Source organism: Phacochoerus africanus, chromosome 2 (assembly GCF_016906955.1).
Source record: "Phacochoerus africanus isolate WHEZ1 chromosome 2, ROS_Pafr_v1, whole genome shotgun sequence".
In the NCBI taxonomy this organism is placed as follows: Eukaryota; Metazoa; Chordata; class Mammalia; order Artiodactyla; family Suidae; genus Phacochoerus; species Phacochoerus africanus.
In genome coordinates, this window is record NC_062545.1 from 121,057,747 (window position 1) to 121,081,780 (window position 24,034).

The following is a 24,034-nucleotide window of genomic DNA, read 5'->3' on the forward strand; positions in this document are numbered from 1 at the left end:
ACAGCCCAGGACACTGCTGTGGCATGAGTTCAATCCTTGGCCCGGGAACTTCCATAGGCATGTGACCCCCCCCCCCCGCCCCGATAAAAAGAAAGGACTTGATATTTTGATAATACAGACCACTGGAGCTGAGACACACCAAACTCCCATATGTTACTCTAATAACTTTGGGATCTCTCAAAACAAATTTTACAAATGACACACAAATGTAAAATTTTAGCACAGAGAATTCTGTTTTTATGGTACAGAGATAGTAAAGGGCTTTTCATTAAATAATTCCTTTAAGATTAGCTCAAAGCCATATAATAGCTCTATCCAATCAGATGTCAAAGGTAAAAATGTTGTCCAAATGTTATATATGACAACATTTCACAGTTTAGAAACTGTCGCATGGTGGAACCAGGCAAAAAGGTCAAAAGCAAATTTGCTGGTGGCAAATTCATGGTATGTCTTGTGTTATGATCATATTAACAACACCGTATATTTTCTCCTGTGTGTAATTGATCAAATTAAGATAAACCTCTTTCAGAATCCCCTTAGTGGTACAATGTGTTAAAGAATCTGGTGGTGGTGTTGCTGCTGTAGCTTGGATCACAGCCATGGTGGAGGTTCAATCCCTGGCCCCAGAACTTAGGCATGTCACAAGTGCAGCCAAAAAAAAAAAGATATACCTCCTTCAGTTTTACTTAGCTATATGCATATTTGAGAAGTTTTTGTATAAGAGTTTGGCCAAATTTAGTTCATCTTAATCCTCCTATTCCATCCTAAAATGCCAGAAGGAAATGTGTTTTTCTTCTTTATGTTAAATATAATAACTTTCTCAGTAGAAATATTAATATGCCAACCAATTAAAATGATGAAATTATTAAAATAACAATAAGTTCATTAATACTAATAAAACTCTAAATATATTCCCAACCTCTTTTTAAAATTCCTAACTTGAACATTCCCTTGTGGCTCAGTGGGTTAAGGATCTGGCATTGTCATTGCTATGGCTCTGGTTACAGCTTTGGCGAGAGTTCAGTCACTGGCCCAGGAACTTCCACATGCCACAAACATAGCCGAAAACAAAAAATTTTTTTAATTAAAAAATTCAGGACTTGCCAATGCCTAGGATTTAATCAACTATACCTGTGTCATGAAGCCTTCATAAAATTCCAAAGGAAAGGGTTTTATAGAGCTTCCAGGTGGGTGAAGCAGAATGCCTCCATGTGCCACTGTCCTGGGTTCCAGACTCCAAATCCCTGACAGAAGTTCCTTTGTTCAGGACCTTGCCTTGTGTATCTTTTCATCTGGCTCTTGGTTCAAATCCTTTTAATATCTGTCCATAATAAACCAGTCATCTGGAGATGGAATTAAGATGGCCAAGAATAGAAGAACTGGAGGGAGCTCACCTTCTCTCATAAAAAAAAACAAAATTACAACCAAATGCTGAACAGCCTTCAGCCAAATGGACTGGAAACTTTCAAAAAGATCCTGCTCCAGAAGACATAGAGGAAGCCACATCAAGAGGTAGGAGGGGCAATTACACGATGTAGGCAACCCCATACCTGCTGGGTGGGCAGCCCACAGACTGAAAAGTGACTGTGTCACAGGGACTCACCTATAGGAGTGAGAGACCTGAGCTCCACATTGGGTGCCCATGCCTAGGGATCTGCCATTGGGAGGAAGAGGCCCCGAAGCATCTGGCATTGAAGGCCAGTGGGGCCTTCCATAGGAATTTGGATTGGAACTGACTGCAGTTCTTGGATGATCTCCTAGGAAAACACTGGGTGACTGTGACTCATTGTGGGGGAAAGACATTGTAGGCAAAGGTCTTGGGAATACTTATCAGTGTATGTTCCTCTAGAGGTGGCCATTGTGGGAAAACCTGGCCCCACCCATCAGCACTGAGAAGCCCCAGGCCAAACAATAAACCTGATGGGATCACAGCCCCACCTATCAGTAAACAGGCTACCTAAAGAACCCCCAGGCACACAGCCACCTCTAATCTCACCCAGACCCAAAGCCCCATCCACCAGAGGAAGAGGAATCAGCCCCACTTACCAGTGACCAGGCACCAGTCCCTCCCATCAGGAAGCTTATAGCAAGCTTTCCTACCAACCTCAGCCACAAGGGGGCAAGACACCAGAGGTAAGAGAGGGTGCAGCTATATTGTCTGCAAAAAGGATACCACACCAAAACCCTATAAAAATGAAAAGACAGAGAACTATAACTCAGATAAGGGAGAAAGAAAAACCACAGAGAAACAGCTAAGTTATCTAGAGATTATCAGCCTCCAGGAAAAAGACTTCAAACTAATGATGCTGAAGATGATGCAAGACACTGAAAATAAACTGGAGGCAAAGATAGATAATTTACAGCAAACATTGAGCAAAGAAATACAAGATTTAAAACTCAAGCAAGCAGAGATGCAAAGTACAATAACTGAAATAAAAACTTCATTAGAAGCAACCAATAGCAGAATACAGGAGGCAGAAGAACAAATAAGCGAGGTGGAGGACAGACTAGTGAAATCATGGATGCGAAACAGAAAAGAGAAAAAAAATTGAAAAGAAAGAAGACAGTCTCAGAGAACTCTGAGACAGTGTTAAACGCAACTACATCCATACTATAGGGGTGTCAGAAGGAGAAAAGAGAGAGAAGGGGACAGAAAAAATATTCAAAGAGATAATAGCCAAAAACTTCCCTAACATGGGAAGGGAACCACTCACTCAAATCCAGGAAGCACAATGAGTACTATATAAAATAAACCCAGGGACGAACACCCTGAGACACGTATTAATCAAACTGACCAAAGTTAAAGAAAAAGGGAAAATACTGAAAGCAGCTAGGGAAAAGAAACAAATGACATACAAGGGAACCCCGATAAGGTTATTGGCAAATTTTTCAGCAGAAACTCTGCAGGCCAGAAGGGAGTGGCATTATATACTTAACATGATGAAAGGAAAAAAACCTTCAACCAAGATTCCTTTACCCAGCAAGGTTCTCAATCAGATTTGAAGGAGAAATCAAAAGCTTCACAGATAAGCAAAAGCTAAGAGAATTCAGCAACATTAAACCAGCTCTACAGCAAATACTAAAAGAATTTCTGTAGGCAGAAAAGAAAAGGCAGCAACTGGAAACAAGAATACCACAAATGACAAGGCTCACCAGTAAAGGTATATATACAGTAAAGGTAGGAAATCATCCACACGCAAATAGGCCACCAAAATCAGGAATCGTGAGAAGAGGAAGGTACAAATGCAGGACACTGGAGATGCACTTGCAATTAAGAGACCAACAACTTAAAACAATCTCATACATATATATAGACTCCTATATCAAAACTTCAGAGTAACTGCAAACTAAAAATCTGCGACTGATACACAAACAAATAGGAAAAATCAACTGAAATACAACACTAAAGATAGTCATCAAACCAGAAGAGGAGAGAACAGGAGAAGAAGGTAAGAAAAAAGAGCAACAAAAACAAACCCAAAATAGTTAATAAAATGGCAATAAGAACATACATGTCAATAATTACCATAAATGTAAATGGATTAAATGCCCCAACCAAAAGACACAGACTGGCTGAATGGAAACAAAAAACAAGATCCATGTATATGCTGTCTTCAAGAGACCTGCTTCACTTATAGGGACACACACAAATCGAAAGTGAGAGGATGGAAGAAAATATTCTATGCAAACAGGAATCAAAAGAAACAGAAATTAGGAATCAAAACAGGAAACAAGAATCAAAACAAATAGGAATCAAAAGCAATACACATATCACACAAAATAGACCTTAAAGTAAAGAATTTTTTTTTTTGTCTTTTTGCCATTTCTTGGGCTGCTCCCATGGCATATTGGAGGTTCCCAGGCTAGGGGTCAAATTGGAGCCATAGCTGTCGGCCTAAACCAGAGCCACAGCAACACGGGATCCAAGCCGCATCTGCAACCTACACCACAGCTCACAGCAACGCTGGATCCTTAACCCACTGAGCAAGGCCAGGGATCGAACCACAACCTCATGGTTATTAGTCGGATTCGTTAACCACTGAGCCACAATGGGAACTCCCAAAATAAAGAATATTTTAAGAGACAAGAAAGGACATTACATAATTATCAAAAGATCAATCCAAGAAGAAGATAGAACAATTGTAAATATATATGCACCCAACATAGGGTCATCCCAATATATAAGGCAAATGCTAACAACCTTAAAAGGAGAAATAGACAAAAACACAGAAATCGACTTTAATAACACCCCACTCACAGCAGTGGACAGATCATCCAGACAGAAAATTAGCAAGGAAACATAGGCCCTAAATGATGCACTAGACCAGATGGACTTAATAGATATTTATAGGACATTCCATCCAAAAGCAACATACACATTCTTCTCAAGTGCACATAGAACATTCTCTAGGATAGATCACATCCTGGGCCACAAATCAAGCATTGGTAACTTTAAGAAGATTGAAATCATATCAAGCATCTTTTCCGACCTCAATACTATAAGACTAGAAATATACTACAAGATGGAGTTCCCATTTTGGCACAGCGGTTAACGAATCTGACTGGGAACCATGAGGTTGCAGATTCGATCCCTGGCCTTGCTCAGTGGGTTAACGATCTGGCGTTGCCATGAGCTGTGGCATAGGTTGCAGACGCGGCTTGGATCCTGCATTGCTGTGGCTCTGGCGTAGGCTGGCAGCTACAGCTCTGATTCGACCCCTAGCCTGGGAACCTCCATATGCCATGGGAGCGGCCCATGAAATGGCAAAAAGACAAAAAAAACAAAAAAAAAGAAAAGAAAGAAATCAACTACAAGAAAAAAAGGGCAAAAAAAGTACAAACACATGGAGAAAAACAATATGCTACTAAACAACCAATGGATCACTGAAGAAATCAAAGAGGAAATTTAAAAATACCTAGAAGCAAATAACAACACAGATACAACACTCCAAAACCTATGGGATGCAGCAAAAGCAGTTCTAAGAGGGAAGTTTATAGCAATACAAGCCTACCTCAGGAAAAATGAAAAAGCTCAAATAAACAACCTAACTTTACATGTAAAGCACCTAGAAAGTGAAGAACAGACAAGAACCAAAGTTAGCAGAAGGAAAGAAATCATAAAGATCAGAGCAGAGGAGTTCCTGTTGTGGCACAGTGGAAATGAATCCAACTAGAAACCATGATGTTGTGGGTTCGATCCCTGGCCTTGATCAGTGGGTTAAGGATCTGGTGTTGCCGTGAGCTGTGGTGTAGGTTGCAGATGCGGCTCGGATCCAGCGTTGCTGTGGCTCTGGTGTAGGCCAGCAGCTGTAGCTCCGATTTGACCCCTATCCTGGGAACCTCCATATGCCCTGGTTGTGGCCCTAAAAAGGAAAAAGAAAAAAGAAGATCAGAGCAGAAATAAATGAAATGCAAGTGAAGAAAACCGTAGAAAAGATCAATGAAACTAAAAACTGGTTCTTTGAAAAGACCAACAAAATTGATAAACCCTTAGCCAGACTTATCAAGAAAAAAAAGAGAGAGGGCTCAAATCAATAAAATTAGAAATGAAAAAGGAGAAGTTACAATGGACATCACAGAAATACAAAGGATCATAAGAGATTACTACATGCAACTGTATGCCAATAAAATGGAAAAAACTAGAAGAAATTGACAAATTATTAGAAAAGTACACTCATGAGATTAAACCAAGACAAAATAGAAAAGATCAACAGACCAGTCACAAGTACTGAAATTGAAACTGTGATTTAAAAACTTCCAGCAAACCAAAGTCCAGGACCAGATGGCTTCACAGGCAAATTCTATCACACATTTAGAGAAGAGCTAATACCTATCCTTCTGAAACTATTCCAAAAAATTGCAGAGGAAAGAACACTCCCAAACTCATTCTGTGAGGCCACCATCACCCTCATACCAAAACCAGACAAAGGCTCCACAAAAAAGAAAGAAAACTATAGTCCAATTTCACTGGTGAACATCGATGCAGAAATCCTCAACAAAATACTAGCAGACCGAATCCAACAATACATTAAAAGGATTGTACATCATGATCAAGTGGGATTTATCCCAGGGATGCAAGGATTCTTCAATATCCACAAATCAATCAATGTAATACACCACATTAACAAACTGAAGAACAAAAACCCTATGATCCTCTCAATAGATGCAGAAAAAGCCTTTGACAAAATCCAACACCATTTCTGATAAAAACCCTTCAGAAACTGGGCATAGAGGGAACCTACCTCAACATAATAAAGGCCATCTATGACAAACCCACAGCTAACATCATTCTCAGTGGTGAAAAGCTGAAAGAATTCCCACTGAGATCAGGAACAAGACAAGGATGTCTGCTCTTGCCACTACTATTAAACATAGTTTTAGAAGTGGTAGCTATGCCAATCAGAGACGAAAAAGAAATAAAAGGAATCCAAATTGGAAAGGAAGAAGTAAAGCTATCACTGTTTGCAGATGATGTGATACTCTACCTAGAGAATCCTAAAGACTACCAGAAAACTGTTCATCCATGAATTCGGCCAAGTCACAGGATACAAAATTAATGCACAGAAATTGACAGCATTTCTATATACTAACAAAGAGCAGAAAGACAAATTAGGGAAACAATCCCATTTACCATCACATCCAAAAGAATAAAATCCCTAGGAATAAACCTACCTAAAGAGACAAAAGTCCTATACTCTGGAAACTATAAGATGCTGATGAAAGAAAGATGACACAAACAGATGGGAAGACATGCCATGCTCTTGGACTGGAAGAGTCAATATTATCAAAATGACTATACTACCTAAGGCAATCTACAGATTCCATGCAGTCCCTGTTAAATTACCAAGGACATTTTCACAGAACTCGAACAAAATATTTTAAAGTTTGTTTGGAAGCATAAAAGACCCAGAATAGCCAAAGCCATCCTGAGGAAGAAAAATGGAGCTGGAAGAATCAGGCTCCCTGGCTTCAGACTATACTACTAAGCTACAGTCATCAAAACTGTGGGGTACTGGCACAAAGACAGACATAGAGATCAGTGGAACAGGATAGAAAGCCCAGAATTGAACCCACGCACCTACAGCCAACTAAGCTATGACAACAGAGGCAAGAATATACAAAGAAAAGACAGCCTCTTCAATAAGTGGTGCCGGAAAAGCTGGACAGTCACATGAAAAAGAATGAAATTGGAACACTTCCTAACACTATACACAAACTCAAAATGGATTAAAGACCTAAATATCAGACCAGATGCTATAAAACTCTTAGAGGAAAACATAGTCAAACACTCTCTGACCTTAACTACAGCAATATCTTCTCAGATTCACTTCCCGAAGTAATGACAATAAAAACAAAAATAAACAAATGTGACCTAATCAAACTTAAAAGTTTCTGCACAGCAAAGGAAACTCTAAACAAACTGAAAAGACAACCCACAGAATAGGAGAAAATCTTTGCAAATGAAACGACTAACAAGGGCATAATCTCCAAAATTTATGAACACCTTCTGGAACTCAATACCAAAAAAACAAACAACCTCACCAATAAATGGGCAGAAGATCTAAACAGACCGTTCTCCAAAGAAGACATACCAATGGCCAAAAAACACACGAAAAGATGTTCAGTATCACTCATTATTAGAGAAATGCAAATCAAAACCACTATGAGGTACCATCCTACACTGGCCAGAATGGCCATCATCAAAAAGTCCACAAGCAGTAAGTGCTGGAGAGGGTGTTGGGAAAAGGGAACCCTATTACACTGTTGGTGGGAATGTAAATTGGTTCAACCACTGTGGAAAACAGCATGGAGATTCCTCAGAAAAATAAAAATAGAATTACCATTTGATCCAACCATCCCACTCCTGGGCACTTACCCAGAGAAAACCATGATTCAAAAAGATGCATGTACTCCAGTGTTCATTGCAGCATTGTGTACAGTAGCCAAGACATGGAAACAACCTAAATGCCCATTGACGGAGAAGTGGATAAAGAAGATGTGGTACACATACACAATGGAATATTACTCAGTCATTAAAAGGGAAGAAATAAAGGCATTTGCAGCAACATGGATGGACTAGAAATTATTATGCTATGTGAAGTAAGTCATACAGTGAGACACCAATATCATATGCTATCACTTACATGTAGAATCTAAAGAAAGGACAAATGAACTTCTTTGCAGAATAGGTACTAACTCATAGACTTCGAAAAACTTAAGTTTTCCAAATGAGTTATAGGTTGGGAGTCAGGGGATGCAATGGGGGTTTGGGATAGAAATGATGTATAATTGATTTGTGAGGATTATTGTACAACTATAAATGTAATAAAATTCATTGAATAATTTAAAAAAATTAATGGGATAATTTGAATTGTTAGGTAAGCAGTTTTCGGGATAATTTGCTTTGATAGGTAAGCAGTTTTGTTTTCAATTATGATATCACTTTTATCTGGAATCTTATATATGACACATATTAACCTTTCCACTGAAAAGAAAATCATGGACTTGGAGAACAGACTTGTGGTTGCCAAGGGGGATGGAGAGGGAGTGGATGTTTTAATAAACTAGAACTAATATTTTTACAGGAACTGAACACCAGAACTGAATCCAACTAGGAACCATGAGGTTGTGGGTTCTACCCCTGGCCTGATTCAGTGGGTTAAAGGTCTGCCATTACTGTGAGCTGTGGTGTAGGTAGCAGACACGGACTCAGATCCTATGTTGCTGTGGCTGTGGTGTAGGCCAGCAGCTGCATCTCCGATTTGACCCCTAGCCTGGGAATCCCCATATGCTGTGGGTGTGGCCCTAAATAGATAAAAGACAAAAAAAAATTTTGTAATTTGACACTGGCAATACTGGTCTTATGTAAATTATTGTTGTGAAGTGTTGCCCTGGGAGTTCCCTTTGTGGCTCAGCAGGTTAAGAATCTGGCTAGTTTCCATAAGGTTGCAGGTTTTATCACTGGCCTTGCTCTGTGGGTTAAAGGATCTGGCATTGCCATGAGCTGCAGTGTAGGTTGCAGTTGTGGCTCAGATCTGGTGTTGCTATGGCTGTGGTGTAGGTTGGCAGCTGCAGCTCCAGTTGGACCCCTAGCCTGGGAACTTCCATATGCCATGGGTGTGGCCCTAAAAAGACAAAAATAAAGTGTTGCCTTAAACTTGGAGGTTTTTTTTTTTAATCTACATTTTTTTATTTATAAATTGATTTAGTTACTCTTGCCATTTTTTAAAAACTATTAGAATTTTATGTATTAAAGGAAATAAGTATAGGCTTGTTAGTATATTTTTGCCTCTTCAGTTTTCCTGTATGTATCTAAAGGAAGATGGCAAGGAAGAACAGTAATGTATTGCCGGTAGCAATGTGATTAGAAGGACAGCTGTTACACAGGGAACTATATTCAGTATCCTGTGATAAACATAATGGAAAAGAATATGAAAAAGAGTGTATATGTGAGTGTGTGTGTGTGTGTGTGTGTATACACACACATATATGTGTATGTATCTCTGAATCACTTTGCTGTACACCTGAAACTAATGCAGCATTGTAAATCAGCTATAGTTCAATAAGATTTTTTTCAAAGGTAGCTATTATTTAGATATATTTTGCTTTTTCTTTATGGAACTAGGAAGAAAAGGAGCATTATATACCATAGCATTTTTTTCATGTAGTGAAGATTGTAAGAGAGAAATTGTTAAAGGTTCATTGCTACTTTGATTAGGGATGCAGTTTGTTGATATGCTGTTTTTATGCTTTAAATGCCATGTTATAAATCAGATTTGTTAAGAACCCCATATGTCTTTTCAGTGCCTGTTTCCATGAACATTTCCTATTAATATGTTAATTTAATAATCTGATTTTCAAGTGCTGCTCACTTCGAGATTAGGTATTCATGTATTGGAGTCTGGCTCGCTATTTTACCTTTTTTTCTGCTACTCTTTACCCCTCATCCCATCCCTTACCCCTGGTCTGTCTTTCAAACCCAACAGAGATGTTACCTGATGAGATAGTCCTGTTTTATATTGAATTTTACATAAGGTTGACAGTTTTGTCAGGTAAGGAATAAAATGACAGACTAAGAATTGTAGAGCTTGGGGAGTTTCTTTCATAGCACAGTGGAAGCGAATCCAACTAGAATCCACAAGGATGCTGGTTCCATCCCTGGCCTCACTCAGTGAGTTAAGGATCCATGAGCTGTGGTATAGTTTGTAGACGCGGCTTGGATCCCGTATTGCTGTTGCTGTGGCTGTGGTATAGGCCAGCAGCTGTAGCTTCAATTTGACCACTAGCCTGGAAACCTCCATATGTTGTGGGTGTGGCCCTAAAAAGAAAAAAAAAAAAAAGAATTGTAGAGCTTGCAAGTTATTTTAACTACTCAAAAGAAAACTATTCACCCAGTTAAAACAAATGAATCAGCATTTGTTTCTTAAAGTTAATCTATAAATTAACAGAGTTCCCGTCGTGTGGCAGTGGAAATGAATCTGACTAGGAACCATGAGGTTGTGGGTTCAATCCCTGGCCTTGCTCAGTGGGTTAAGGATATGGCGTTGCCGTGAGCTGTGGTGTAGGTCGCACACATGGCTCAGATCTGGCGTTGCTGTGGCCATGACATAGGCCATCGGCAACAGCTCTGATTAGACCCCTAGCCTGGGAACCTCCATATACCATGGGTGCGGCCCTCAAAAGACAGAAAAAAAAAATTAATCTATGAATTAAGTATCACAGTCACCATTTGTAGTCATTTGGTCATGCTCACACATTCAATCTCAGGAATGATTAGTACATCTGTCTCAGAAAACTACTTTGTATAATACAACAGTACCTCTCAAACTTTAAGGTACATCTAGGGGATCTTGTTAAAGTGTAGATTTGATTTGAATTCTGCCTTTCCAACGAGTTCACAGGTGATGCTGATAATGTTGTCTAGTCAGAAATCCATACATGTATATAACAACTCAACTTACTGAAAAACTGACCTCATTTTTAAGCAAGACCTAATCAGGATCATTCTTCATTCTTGACTTTTTATATGTCCAAAGATAATAAATTATTTTGTTTTTTCATTTCTTTCCTCCTACATGATAGAAGAGAATAATCCTGTCATCTCCTTTATTTCCTTTTTAGTTTTAAGGAACTCCTCACTTTTATATCTTACGTATTAATAGAAATTTCAACAAGTATGGTCATTGATGTTATGTATTGTTTATTGCAACATCTCCAGGAAGAACAGTGAATTTTTTTCTTACTGGTGGGATCCTCACTATTTCATATTTGTAGAGTGTGCCTCTATTAGAGTCAATGTGAATGTTTTTCCATACAAATACAATTCCGAAATATTAGTAATTATATGATTTATTATTCTTGTTTTAATTATTAGTGTGTCTGTGTGTATGAATATATGCATCAGTTTGTACTCAATTTGTCTTCTTTTATTTCAAGGGTGTGATTACTTTAGAGTCCCTTGGTAAAAGGGGTTATCGAGTACCTCCTTCAGGAACAATACAAGTGGTATGTGTTTTATAGCCTACAATTGCAATAATCATTCTCTCACATACATATAGAACTTAGCCCTTTCTCCTGCTACTGCTGCTGCAACAACTTTGGTAAGTAACAGTGGGGCTGCAGCTTTGTTTGGAGTTTACCTGCTCTGCCTCAGGAATGACCATTTGGGGACCTCCATAAAAGGAAAACATTAATAAAGCTAATCAAGGTGAATGCTTTAGAAAAGTAGTATATAACAGTTAAATAGTACTATTTTTAATATAATTATAATTTAGCATTACTCATGCCTTCTATTTAATAAACTAGCTTGAGATTGACCTATATAAAAGGAGACCCCCAAATATTAGTATTGCTTTGGCAGGAAAACTTGGGAAGCAATTATCCCTAGTGTAATCATTTCCAAAATTGACTTAATGAGACAGTTACACAAAGCAGAAGTCCAGTCTGACAGATGTCAGGGTGAAAAATGTACCTTTCCTTTTGGTCTAGGTGTTGATCTAGTTTTGGCTCAGGTAAACTTTACTAGCCTAGAGCAATAATTTTTCTTCATCCTGGGTCTAGGGTTCTCAAAAGAGTAATTTTACATCAAGGCCAGTTTGTGACTGAATTCATCTACAAGTCAGACTCACAATAATCCTGTAAGCCCAGAAGTCTGTTACAGTGTTGGCTCCTTGCAATGAGTCTAGCTGATATTTGCCAACAGTACCTCAATAAAGCAGAATTTTTTTTAAGTGTAACTGAGTGCCTCATACTCAGGATCTGATCTAATTCAGCAAGCCTTTTTACATCCTTTGGCTTCAATGTGATAAGTGCTTCAAGAGAGCACTTCTTCTCAACACCATTGTTCTAGTACAGCAAAGAGTCTATACATTTGTTTATTTCATATCACACAGGAATGAAATGTAGTACTGAGCAATATTTATGTGTATATATATATTGCAATACATGTATAAATTTTATTGAGGAAAAATCACTGCATTTTGAGTAAGATTTTATGTTGAATGGATTTCTTAAACTAAAAGAGTGATCATCTTCTGATCTCTTGCCTCTGGCTATGTAGCTCTTGTGAAAGTGTGAGTCACTGGAAAGCTAGCTGTCATTTGTCATAATAATGAGGCATAAACCCAGAGGCAGCACATTTACCCTTGTTTGAAGACTGCCAACTCTACTGGCTATTTTAAATCTGAAATTTGGGTATGTCTTTCATTCCTTATATAAGTTTAATTATGTATAAACATGGCTTGAACTCCTCTCTTGCTAATTGTTGTAGTTGTTAAATGTTTTAGCCTTAATCTTAAGACTCACTAGATTTCAAAAATTGGATCATAATATTGATATATTTCTCATTTTGATTCAGTGAGTGATGTCCAGTGCCACGGATGAGCTTCTGAAAGCATGGGCACCAAGTTACCTATTGATGTGTTGGTAATTTGGTTAAAGTCAAATCACCAGCTTGGAATTTTGTTTAAAAATTAGTACTTTAAAAAATAATACTCCTTCAGTTATTAATGGCCAAGTATCAGTTGAATTTAATTTTGGTCTGTTATGATACTGATGATAATAAAAAAAAAAATCTAGTGTCACTGCAGTTTTTGGAATGAATCCAACTGTGAGAACATGAAGTGTTTATTACTTAGCCTACTTTGTAGCTAATAACAATGAACTTTATTTTCTAAATTTGGAAAAATTTCCAAAAAGGAAAATGTCTCTTTTTCGAGAACATGTTTTAAATTTTATAATTACCCTATGTACCCAAAACACCAAAGTCTAATTTTACCAAGCTTCTATTTTAAAAAAATTTCTATTTATTCACTGTTAAAATGTGAGGAAAACTAAAATTCTATTTTGAGTATTTTACATTGGATATATTTTAATGAAGTTAGTGTTTAAAATAATTGAACTGGAATGTTTTAATCCAATGAAGGTACATTTTGCTTAATCTAGTAGAACTATTTCTTAAAATATGAACAAGATTGAAAGTTATATATTTTCAATTATTAATATGAGATTTGTAACTAAAGATTTTGATTTGTTACAGGATAACAAATTGGAACTTTTTAAAAATATTGAATATAATTTCATAAACTTTTAAATTTTATCAACTTTATTCCCCCAAACTGAATTATATCCACTAGGATTAATTTATTATTAAAAAGCCTATTTTATTACTGACACAATCATTTTGAGTCAAATCAATAAATCACTGTTTTTAAAGAATAATTTCTATATTGTTTCTTCAGACCTTATTTAATCCTAATAAGACTGTGGTGAAGATGTTTGTTGTGATATATGACCTACGAGATATGCCAGCCAATCATCAGACATTCCTCCGACAAAGAACTTTTTCTGTACCTGTTAAACAAGAGATGAAGAGAAGTGTTAATAACGAGAATATCCGGCATACAGAAGAACGGTTATTACGCTACCTCATACATCTGAGGTAATGTTTCAAATGAATGTGAAAGTATATTACTTTAGAAGAAAACTCAAATTTTTATTTTAGTTTTTAATAACTGTCACTCTAGGAGTTCCCGTCGAGGCTCAGTGGTTAACGAATCCAACTAGTATTCATCATGAGGGTGCGGGTTTGATCCCTGGCCTTGCTAAGTGGGTTAAGGATCTGGCATTGCTGTGAGCTGTGGTATAGGTTGCGGATGTGGCTCAGATCCTTGGTGGCATAGGCCAGCAGCTGTAGCTCAGATTATACCTCTAGGCTGGGAACCTCCATATGCCGTGGGTTTGGCTCCAAAAGACAAAAACAGACAAAAAACCTGTCACTCTAACTAGTGCTCCTTGGAATTTACTTACCTTGGACAGTGTTTGTGAAATGCCAAGATGCAGAAAATACATGGCATATCTTTTTGCAGTCAGTATTATTTGTTGAGTTAGGGGAGTTTTCATTTATAGCTGTGTAATGTGAAATATTTTATAGCAAAACAGATGATGTATCTTGGGGCGGTGAAACACAGTTTTCTAAACTAGTGTTGTCCAGTAAAATCGTAATATGAGCCATATATGTAGTTCTGTATTTTCTAGTGGCCACATTAAAAAAAAGTAATAAGAAACAAAGGATTGGAGTTCCTGTTGTGGCTCAGTGGGTTAAGTACCTGACTGGTATCCATGAGGGTGTGGGTTAGATCCCTGCCCTCACTCAGTAGGTTAAGGATCTGGCATTACCACAAGCTGTGGCATAGACTGCAGATGCAGCTTGGATCCTGCCATTGCTATAGCTGTGGTGTAGGTTGGCAGCTGCAGCTCCAGTTGGACCCCTAGCCTGGGAACTTCTATATGCTGCCATTGTGGCCCTAAAAAGCAAAAAAGAAAAATGAAAAAAAGAAGAAAGAAAGAAAGAAAAACTTCAGAGAGAATGAGTGAACATGTCAGAGGAGGGCTTTAATATATACAACTGACCACCAGATTTTTCAGCAAATTTAGGAATAAAATCTACAAGCCCAGAGTGTTTCTGCTACACAAGGGGAAAACTAGAGAAATTAGCCCTAAAGGGTATGTTTGACTATCTGCCAGATAAGTGTATATGATAAAGCTTCCACCCCTCCCTTATTATGCTGTAGATATTAGCAGAGGATAGAAACGGTTCCATATACAGCTTTGAAAACCATTTTCATTTCACTGCTAATTTTTAATTTTTAATGATGATTAGGCTTTAGTTAGCTAGCCACTACTGATGATAACAAGTCTTCTCTCATCCTATGCTTGTCCTCAAAATTTGATAATTTTCTGTGCTAACTTTCCAAGTGTGGAAATCATTCTAATGTACTCAAAATTGTAGGAGAGCAAGTTGTGTGAATTTGGTCATTCTGTTTAGCTAAAAGGTGCCCAAAAGTGGTATAATTGACTGATGTAAACTAAAACTGAATGCTGTAGAGAAAGGTGCATGTGCTGTGGTGCGAGGGGTGTAGGGTGAGATTGTATGTGAAACCCAGACTTACGGAAAGAAGCACTTCTGTCATTGTAGGAGGAGAAGGAGTATGGAATGTTTAGGGAATAGTGGGGGAGAGGTCCTTAAATAGCAGCATGTGCTTTGGCAATTATAAGACTTTAAAGAGGAACTATTAATATTGTAGCAAGAGTAATTCTTTCTGCTTCCAGTATTTAATTACTTAGGTTTGTTTGATTTAAACACTAATTCTCTGAAATGATGGATTCTTTTGTTGTTTCTTTGTTTAGGTTCCAGAGTTCTAAATCTGGAAAGATCTACCTCCATAGAGATGTACGGCTCCTGTTCTCTAGAAAGTCAATGGAAGTTGATAGTGGTGCTGCATATGAACTCAAATCGTACACTGAATCGCCAACAAACCCTCAGTTTTCACCAAGATGTTAATAAGGCGTGACAATTTAAAGTATTTGCTCAGTACCCAAATTTGAAAGTAAAAATTAGCCTAGAAAGGAGTGTATCAAATTAACGAGCAGGAGAGTAGATCCTTTCCTGTTATCCTGGACCAGTTTTTATTAAAGGATTTCTGGAATGAGATCCACATATTCCAAGCAGACTGGAAACACTCATGTCCGAATCCTTTTTGTACTGTTGAAACCACTTCATTGGACATGTTGCAATAGCAAAGCCCCTACCCCACCAGTTAGGTTAGTGTTTACACGTTTTATTTCTCAGTTATTTAATATTTAATGTTTTCTTTAATACTCAAGTGATGTTTGTCTCTAGTGTTCTAATGTAGCACAAATCCTGTGTAAAATCATACTATGTATTTTTGACATTAATGTTGAAATTGGAAATATATGCACAAGTCTTTTAATTTTGTGTGATGGGTTTTAAGTGCTATTCATTTAAGTTATTGAAAATGAGAATGAAATGTTGAGCTTCTTTAAGATTAACGCACTATGCAAGCATGTGTACTTTTTATATCTCCCAGGTTTAGTTTTTACAATACCCCATCTAGGTTGCTGTCTCACACAGTAATCCTTTCACATGCTGTATTGGCAGTGCAGTGCGGACGAGGCTGCTTCACACTCCCTTTGCAAGTTCAGATCATCATGTGATTCATATTCCTTCTAGAATCCCTTATCCCCAGAACAGCTCTATTTTTTCCTTAGTCACTACTACAGAGGCTTTACATTAAATTACTGTCTCATGCTAGATAATTTTTGCAAATTGTTAAAAGAATATGTATTTGAAAACAAATTAGTATTTATATTGTAAATATATGAAAAAAACAAAGAAATGTGTATTTGACTTTTATTTTTAGATGAGATATATATGTGATTGAGTGAATATCTGGTACCCATCAGATAGTTTCTGTTCTGGCTTTACAGCTGACAAGAGGAAAGAGAAGATGTCTTGAGCTTTGTTCCAATTTATCCCTTTCTCATTCAAGGTCACATGGAAGGCATTTGGCAACTGGGGAAACCATCGAGTAAGGGAACTTGTGTGCATCAAAAGTCTTCCACCTATCCCTCTCAGAAAGAAGAGTGTTTTGTTTTGTTTTGTTATTTTATTGTATTGTATTTTATTGGCCACCCCTGTGGCATGCAGAAGTTCCCAGGCCAGGATCAAACCTGCACCACATTAGCTAGTTACAGCACTGGATCCTTAACCTGCTGAGGCACCAGGGAACTCCAAGAGTAGTTTTAGATCTTTGTACAGGGACAGTAGGCAAAAGCAGATCAGATAACAAGGCACAAGTACTTTCACAGACAAAGCTGGGAATGGAGGTTAGAAAATATGTACATTCAAGTAGGCCAGACCCAGAGACCTGTGAGTTTAGAAGCAGCCGAGCAGTCTGGAATTTGGGAGATAAGAAGGTCTTTATGTGGGGACTCAGCTAATGAATAAGCCTATACACGAGAATCTGGACTGGACATGACTATGTGGCTGTAGGCTGTGGGATGATCAGTAAGAAGCCTATTATAAATTTCATTTTAAAATATCAGCTTAAAGAGCTATTTATCCTCCATAAAACTAAAAAATATAAAAATTTTCAGTGGCACAAATTTATAAAGGTTTGTTCTAAATCTTCAGGTGTGTGGAAACAACATGGGATTAGGACCCAAGTGGTTTGGATTATAGTCCTAGATCTAATGACATATGATGGTACTGACTCTAGAAGTCCTTTCTGCATCTGTGTGATTGAGAAAATGGGGTGAGAGCAGTTCCCATCATAGCTCAGCGGAAATGAATCTGACTAGTATCCATGAGGACACGGGATCCATCACTGTAGGTTAAGGATCTGGCATTGCTGTGAGCTGTGGTGTAGCTCACAGATGCAGCTCGGATCCTGTTTTGCTGTGACTGTGGTAGAGGCCAGCAGCTATGGCTCCAATTCGACCCCTAGCCTGGGAACTTCCATGTGCCACAGGTATGGCCCTAAAAAAGACCAAAAAAGAGAAAATGGGGTGTACCGTTAATGTGACTTCCCTTCTTAAATGCTATCATCTAATTATTGGGAAAAGTATTTCAATACATGTATCCAGACTTTTTATACATTTGACAAATGTCTACATTGATATATATATATTTTTTTTTTTTTTTCTTTTTATCTCTTTAGGGCCACCTGCAGCAAATGGAGGTTCCCAGGCTAGGGGTTGAATCAGAGCTGCAGCCACTGGCCTATGCCACAGCCACATACGATCCAAGCCACGTCTGCAACCTACACCACAGCTCACGACACCAGATCCTTAACCCACTGATCGAGGCCAAGGATCAAACCTGTGTCCTCATGGATGCCAGTTGGGTTCGTTAACCACTGAGCCATGACAGGAACTCCCAACATTGATTTTTTTTTGTCTTTTTTTGTTGTTGTTGTTGTTGCTATTTCTTGGGCCGCTCCCGCGGCATATGGAGGTTCCCAGGCTAGGGGTTGAATCGGAGCTGTAGCCACCGGCCTACGCCAGAGCCACAGCAACGTGGGATCCGAGCCGCGTCTGCAACCTACACCACAGCTCACGGCAACGCCGGATCGTTAACCCACTGAGCAAGGGCAGGGACCGAACCCGCAACCTCATGGTTTCTAGTCGGATTCGTTAACCACTGCGCCACGACGGGAACTCCCAACATTGATAATTTTATATAAAACTTGGAAAATACCAAGTAGTTAAAACAGCAAAATACACTTTTTTTTAGTTAAAAAAAAAATAGGGAGTTCCCATTGTGGCTCAGCAGGTGAAGAACCTGATATTATCCATGAGGATGCGGGTTCAATTCCTGGCTTTGCTCATGACTGTGACTGTGGTGTAGGCCAGCAGCTATATCTCCTATTCAACCCCTAGCCCAGGAACTTCCATATGCCACAAGTGTGGCCCTAAAAAGAAAAAAAAAATTGTTTTTGCTGTTTAAACCTTTCTAGTGACCCCAAAATTAGTGATGTACGTGTACGCAGGTGTCTTTTTATAAGGATACCACACTGCAGTCTTTCCAGATTTTTTTCTAGTACCTGGTTTCCTACCTTTCTAGGCATTTTAAAGAAAATGTCAAGAAAATGATTGAAGCATCTGGATGCATCTTGTGCTCTTCTTAGCAAGTTTGTATAAGAGAAACAAGTGCTGACATTTTGTCCCTCTACTTCTTAGGGCCTTTTTGGTTGGTGCTGTTTTTCCCCGTGAGGTATGGTCACTCATCACCTGTCTGCTCTCACTTGGCCTGGCACTATCTCTATCATAATGGTTCTTTTTCCTTCTTTTGTCATAGGTCGAGACATTACCACTTCCTTTGTGGCTTCTCTTTGTACTCACAGATTATGTCATTACTTTGAGAGTTGGCATACAGGTAAAGATCCAGCAGACAACCAACACTGCTCCCCGTGGTAGATAATAGAGATCTCCTCATGTTCTGCAGGCTTACTTGGCAATTTTGCAGACTAGCAAAATGAGTGATGACTTCCTTTAAAAAAGAACTCTAGGACACAAATAATCTGCAGAAAGTCTTTGGAGATTTTCTTATCAGATGAGAATGAAAAATATTATAAGCGATAACAGTGGGGACTGGCTGGAAGGCACCCAACAAAAAGTTCCCTACTTCTGACATTTTACCCCATCTGGTCTCTCTCATTTCCAGAGGTTCAAGAAAGGAAGCATTTTCTCCTTCAAAAATGTCATCCTTGTGATCTCCACTTTTCTCTAGTCAATTTTGCAACTACAGCAGTGATTTGCTTTTAATTTTAATTTATGCACTACATGTTTACTATAAAAAAATTTTATACTACATAATAATATAAAGTAAATGTGAAAGTCCCTTCCTCTGTCTGTCCTTCTAGCTTTCACTTTACAGGGGTGGTGACTGTTAAAATTCTATTTTTTTTTTATTTTTTAAATTTTTTTTTCTTCAGAAGCAATTTTACTTCACAGCATAAAAGCAAGATCCCGGGAGTTCCTGTTGTGGCACAGTGGAAGCGAATCCGACTAGGATGCAGGTTCTATCCCTGGCCTAGCTCAGTGGGTTAAGGATCCGGCGTTGCTGTGAGCTGTGTTGTAGGTCACAGATGTGGCTGGGATCCTGCATTGCTGTGGCTGTGGTATAGGCTGGCGGCTACAGCTCCGACTTGACCCCTAGCCTGGGAACCTCCATATGCCAAGGGTGCGGCCTTAAAAAACAAAAAAGCAAGATCCCATTCAAAAATAGCCAATATTAATACAGACTAATGTTGTTGCTGTTTGTTGTTTAGGGATGTGGGTAGGGAAAGAAAAGACTTCAAAATCTAGGACAATGATGATTACAGTTTACCTTCAATTTTTTTTTTATTACTCAATGACTTTTATTACATTTATAGTTTTACAACAATCATCACAACCAAATTTTATAGCATTTCTATCCCCAACCCTCCTAGTACATCCCCCCACCTCCCAACCCATCTCCTTTGGTAGCCATAAGTTTTTCAAAGTCTGTGAGTTAGTATCTATTCTGCAAAGAAGTTCATTGTGTCCTTTTTTTAGATAAAATTTTAGTATGTGACACCCCATATGGTTTCTAAGACCTAGGAACACAGCATCAGTCTAGTTGGGAGTTAGGTTGTTTTTTGTTTTGCTTTGTCTTTTTAGGGCCGCACCCATGGCTTATGGTGGTTCCCAGGCTAGGGGTCAAATCAGAGCTGTAGCTGCTGGCCTGCACCACAGCAACGTGAGATCTGAGTTGCATCTGTGAATTATACCTCAGCTCACGGCAATGCCAGATCCTCAACCCACTGAGCGAGGCCAGGGATCAAATCTGGGTCCTTATGGATACTAGTCAGATTCGTTTCTGCTGAGCCATGACAGGAACTCCAAGAAGTAGGTTTTTCATCATGGTAGGAAATCACTCTCAATCCCTAAGACTATCTCTATGTGGCACTGGAACTAGCCCATTCTACTCCATCATGGATTGTCTGTAAGAGATGTATATCTTCATCTTAAACACCAGGAGGAGGCAGGGAACATGTGAATGCCTACGGTGTGCTAGGCACTGGAAGCAATTTATGTTATTTAACACCTAAAGTCATAACTCAAAGTATAGTCTACAATGAAAGAAAAAGGAAGCTTGAAGTACTTGCCCAAGGTCACATGGTCAGTAAATTGAAGAGCTAGAATTAAAGATTCAAATCTCAAAATTTCTGTCTTTTCCACTCTACTACACTGGCATTTTGCCCCTTTTTTTCATTTTTTTCTTCTACTAGTAATTGTGGTCTGGCATTAAAATATACTTTTCATCAATATTCTTGGCAAAAAAGTTTTGTGATGAGATATAAGCACAATGTCTATTCATCATTGGGGTGGGGAGGGGAAGATTTCGATTAAAATAAAAACATTTAGGAAGGAATGTGCTTAAGCAACTCAGAGGCCATTTGACTTAAAATACTGTCAGGAGGCATGTAAATACAGTTATGGTGAGTTTTAGAAATATGTTGTGGCAAATATTTGATGAGATTAAATGTTTCAAGGATTGAAAATCTCTTTCAGACCCCACTGTTTATCATTCTTTTTAATTCATTCAAAAATTTCCTATTCAGGAGTTCTGGTCATGACTCAGCAGAAACGAATCTGACTCGCATCCATGAGGATGCAGTTTCGATCCCTGACCTTGCTCCCTGGGTTAAGGATCCAGCGTTGCTGTGAGCTGTGGTGTAGGTCACACATGCGGCTTGGATCTCACATTGCTGAGGCTGTGGCATAAGCCAGAGGCTACAGCTCCGATTTGACCCCTAACCTGGGAACCTCCATATGCCACGCATGAGGCCCCCCCAAAAAAACAAAAAACAAACAAACAATTCTATTCAAAACTTTCCAGTTCATAAAAAATTCTCTTGTCTCACTTAATCCCTAGAGAATTCCTCCACTTTCTAAGTTCCACTTCCAACACTCAAGTTGTTGAAACTTTTTACAGTTATCTGACCTCCTTATTCAGGTAATATTCCCTGAATTTTGTTCACAGACATCATTTTTACTCAGAGTTTTTGGCATACTGTATCTCACTTGGTTTCCCTGAGTTGATCGTCCAGTTTCTGCTTTTCATTAAAAATGCTTTCTCTTCTCAGAAAGACAAATATGTCTTTCACTAATACGTGGAATCTAAAAAAAAATGATACAATAAATGAACTTATTTACAAAACTAACAGAATCACAGACATAGAAAACAAATTTATGTTTGCCAAAGGGGAAGGGGAGGAGGGATAAATTAGGAGCTTGGGGTTAAAAGATACACACTACCTGGGAGTTTCCGTCATGGCTTGGTGGTTAACGAATCTGACTAGGAACCATGAGGTTGCAGGTTCTATCCCTGGCCTTGCCTAGTAGGTTAGGGATACGGTGGCGTTACCGTGAACTGTACTGTGCATTGCAGACACGGCTCAGATCCATCTTTGCTGTGGCTCTGGTGTAAGCTGGCGGCTACATCTCCGATTACACCACTAGCCTGGGAACCTCCATGTGCCTCGGGTATAGCCCCAGAAAAAAATAAATTAATTTAAAAAATATAGAAAATACACACTAATGGAATTGCCATTGTGGCTCAGTGTATTAAGAACCCAACATAGTGTCTGCAAGGATTCGGGTTCGATCTTTGGTGTCACTCAGCATGCCGTGAGCTGCAGTGTAGGCCGCAAATGCGGCTCAGATCTGGCACTGCTGTGGCTGTGGTGTCGAGCGGCAGCTGCAGCTCCAATTGGACCCATAGCCTGGGAACTTCATATGCCATGGGTATGGCCCTAAAAAGCCAAAAAAAAAAAAGAAAAAGAAAAACAACAACACACACACTACCATATATAAAATAAACAACAAGGATCTACTGAATGGCACAGGGAACTATATTCATTATCTCGTAATAACCTATAATGGAAAAGAATTTGAAAAAGAATATATATATATGTATATTATGAATCTGAATCACTTTGCTCTACACCTGAGACTAACATAACATTGTAAATCAACTATATTTCAATTTTTAAAAGTGTATTCTGCAGGAACATCTGACAGAAGATAACTGAGGTGATGCCTTTGAAGGGACAATGTGCATTTTCATCTTTGAATTCTTCTGTGTTTGTCCAAGAAAACTTTTTTTGTGTGTGTCTTTTTGCCATTTCTTGGGCCGCTCCCGCCGCAAATGGAGTTTCCCAGGCTAGGGGTCTAATCAGAGCTGTAGCCACCGGCCTGTGCCAGAGCCATAGTAATGCAGGATCCGAGCCATGTCTGCAACCTACACCACAGCTCACGGCCACTCTGGATCCCTAACCCACTGAGCAAGGCCAGGGATCGAACCTGCAACCTCATGGTTCCTAGTCAGATTTGTTAACCACTGCGCCACAACGGGAACTCCAAAGAAAACTTCTTTATGATCCCACCTATGAAGCAAAAACTAGCAAAGGCATGGGAACACACGGTTTTACTTGGTGTGTATGTTGCAGTCTGGTTGTGATTTATGTTCTAAAACTTGGTGCTAAATAATATTTGTAGTTAGTGGAAGTGCCTCTACAAGCTGATATTTTAAGTTTTGTGTTCCCATTTGTATGATCTGTTAAAATGAGAGCTTTTTACCTACCTAAAATATGATACTTGAAATAAAACAAAACAGAATGTATTCTGTTCTTGGTATTTCCTGCAGTATAAGCAAGGATGGAAGCAGATTTCCTCTCAGCTCTTTGAGGAATGGGTGACATCTCATTTCCTTTATTCTCTCCTACAATCTCTTGAGCTAGGGAACCTAAACCTCAGAAAGACCACTGCTATTTGAAAAACTTTTATATACCTACCAAGTTCCAAATCTGAAAACTATTTTGTGCATACATGCATTAGAATCACCAGGGGGAGCTTTGGTTAAACATCAGTTCCTAGAATTTGCCCCAGTCTTAATGAGAATCTGTCATTAGAGTTTCTTCTCAGTGATTCTAATCCCTGTAGCTAATTTAATTAATTAAAATTAAATAAATTTTAAAATTCACTTCCTCAGTTGTGCTAGTAACATTTCAATTGCTCATTATTTGTATATGGCTAGTGGCTACTGCATTGGAAAGCACTGATAGAGAATATTTCCATCCTCACAGAAAGTTCTATTGGACAGCACTGTTCTAGAATACATAAATGGCAGCTGAAGCTATGAGAG

At 38.7% G+C, this 24,034-nt stretch overlaps 1 protein-coding gene across 7 annotated transcripts in view; it reads left to right on the forward strand.

Annotated features, from left to right (window-relative positions):
* The window catches only part of ATOSA (atos homolog A), a 103,514-nt gene extending 87,243 nt beyond the window's left edge, over positions 1–16,271 (forward strand). For 3 of the 7 annotated variants that reach the window (XM_047766312.1, XM_047766311.1, XM_047766310.1), the window contains 3 exons: positions 11,437–11,505; positions 13,740–13,939; positions 15,688–16,271. In XM_047766312.1, coding sequence (XP_047622268.1) covers positions 11,437–11,505; positions 13,740–13,939; positions 15,688–15,841 — 423 coding nt within the window. In that variant the 3' untranslated portion in view covers positions 15,842–16,271. Of the gene's footprint in view, positions 1–11,436; positions 11,708–12,559; positions 12,694–13,739; positions 13,940–15,687 lie in introns of those variants that run through there. The other 4 variants (XR_007133088.1, XR_007133086.1, XR_007133087.1 and 1 more) reach the window with 3 other exon arrangements.
* The last annotated feature ends 7,763 nt before the right edge of the window (positions 16,272–24,034 follow it).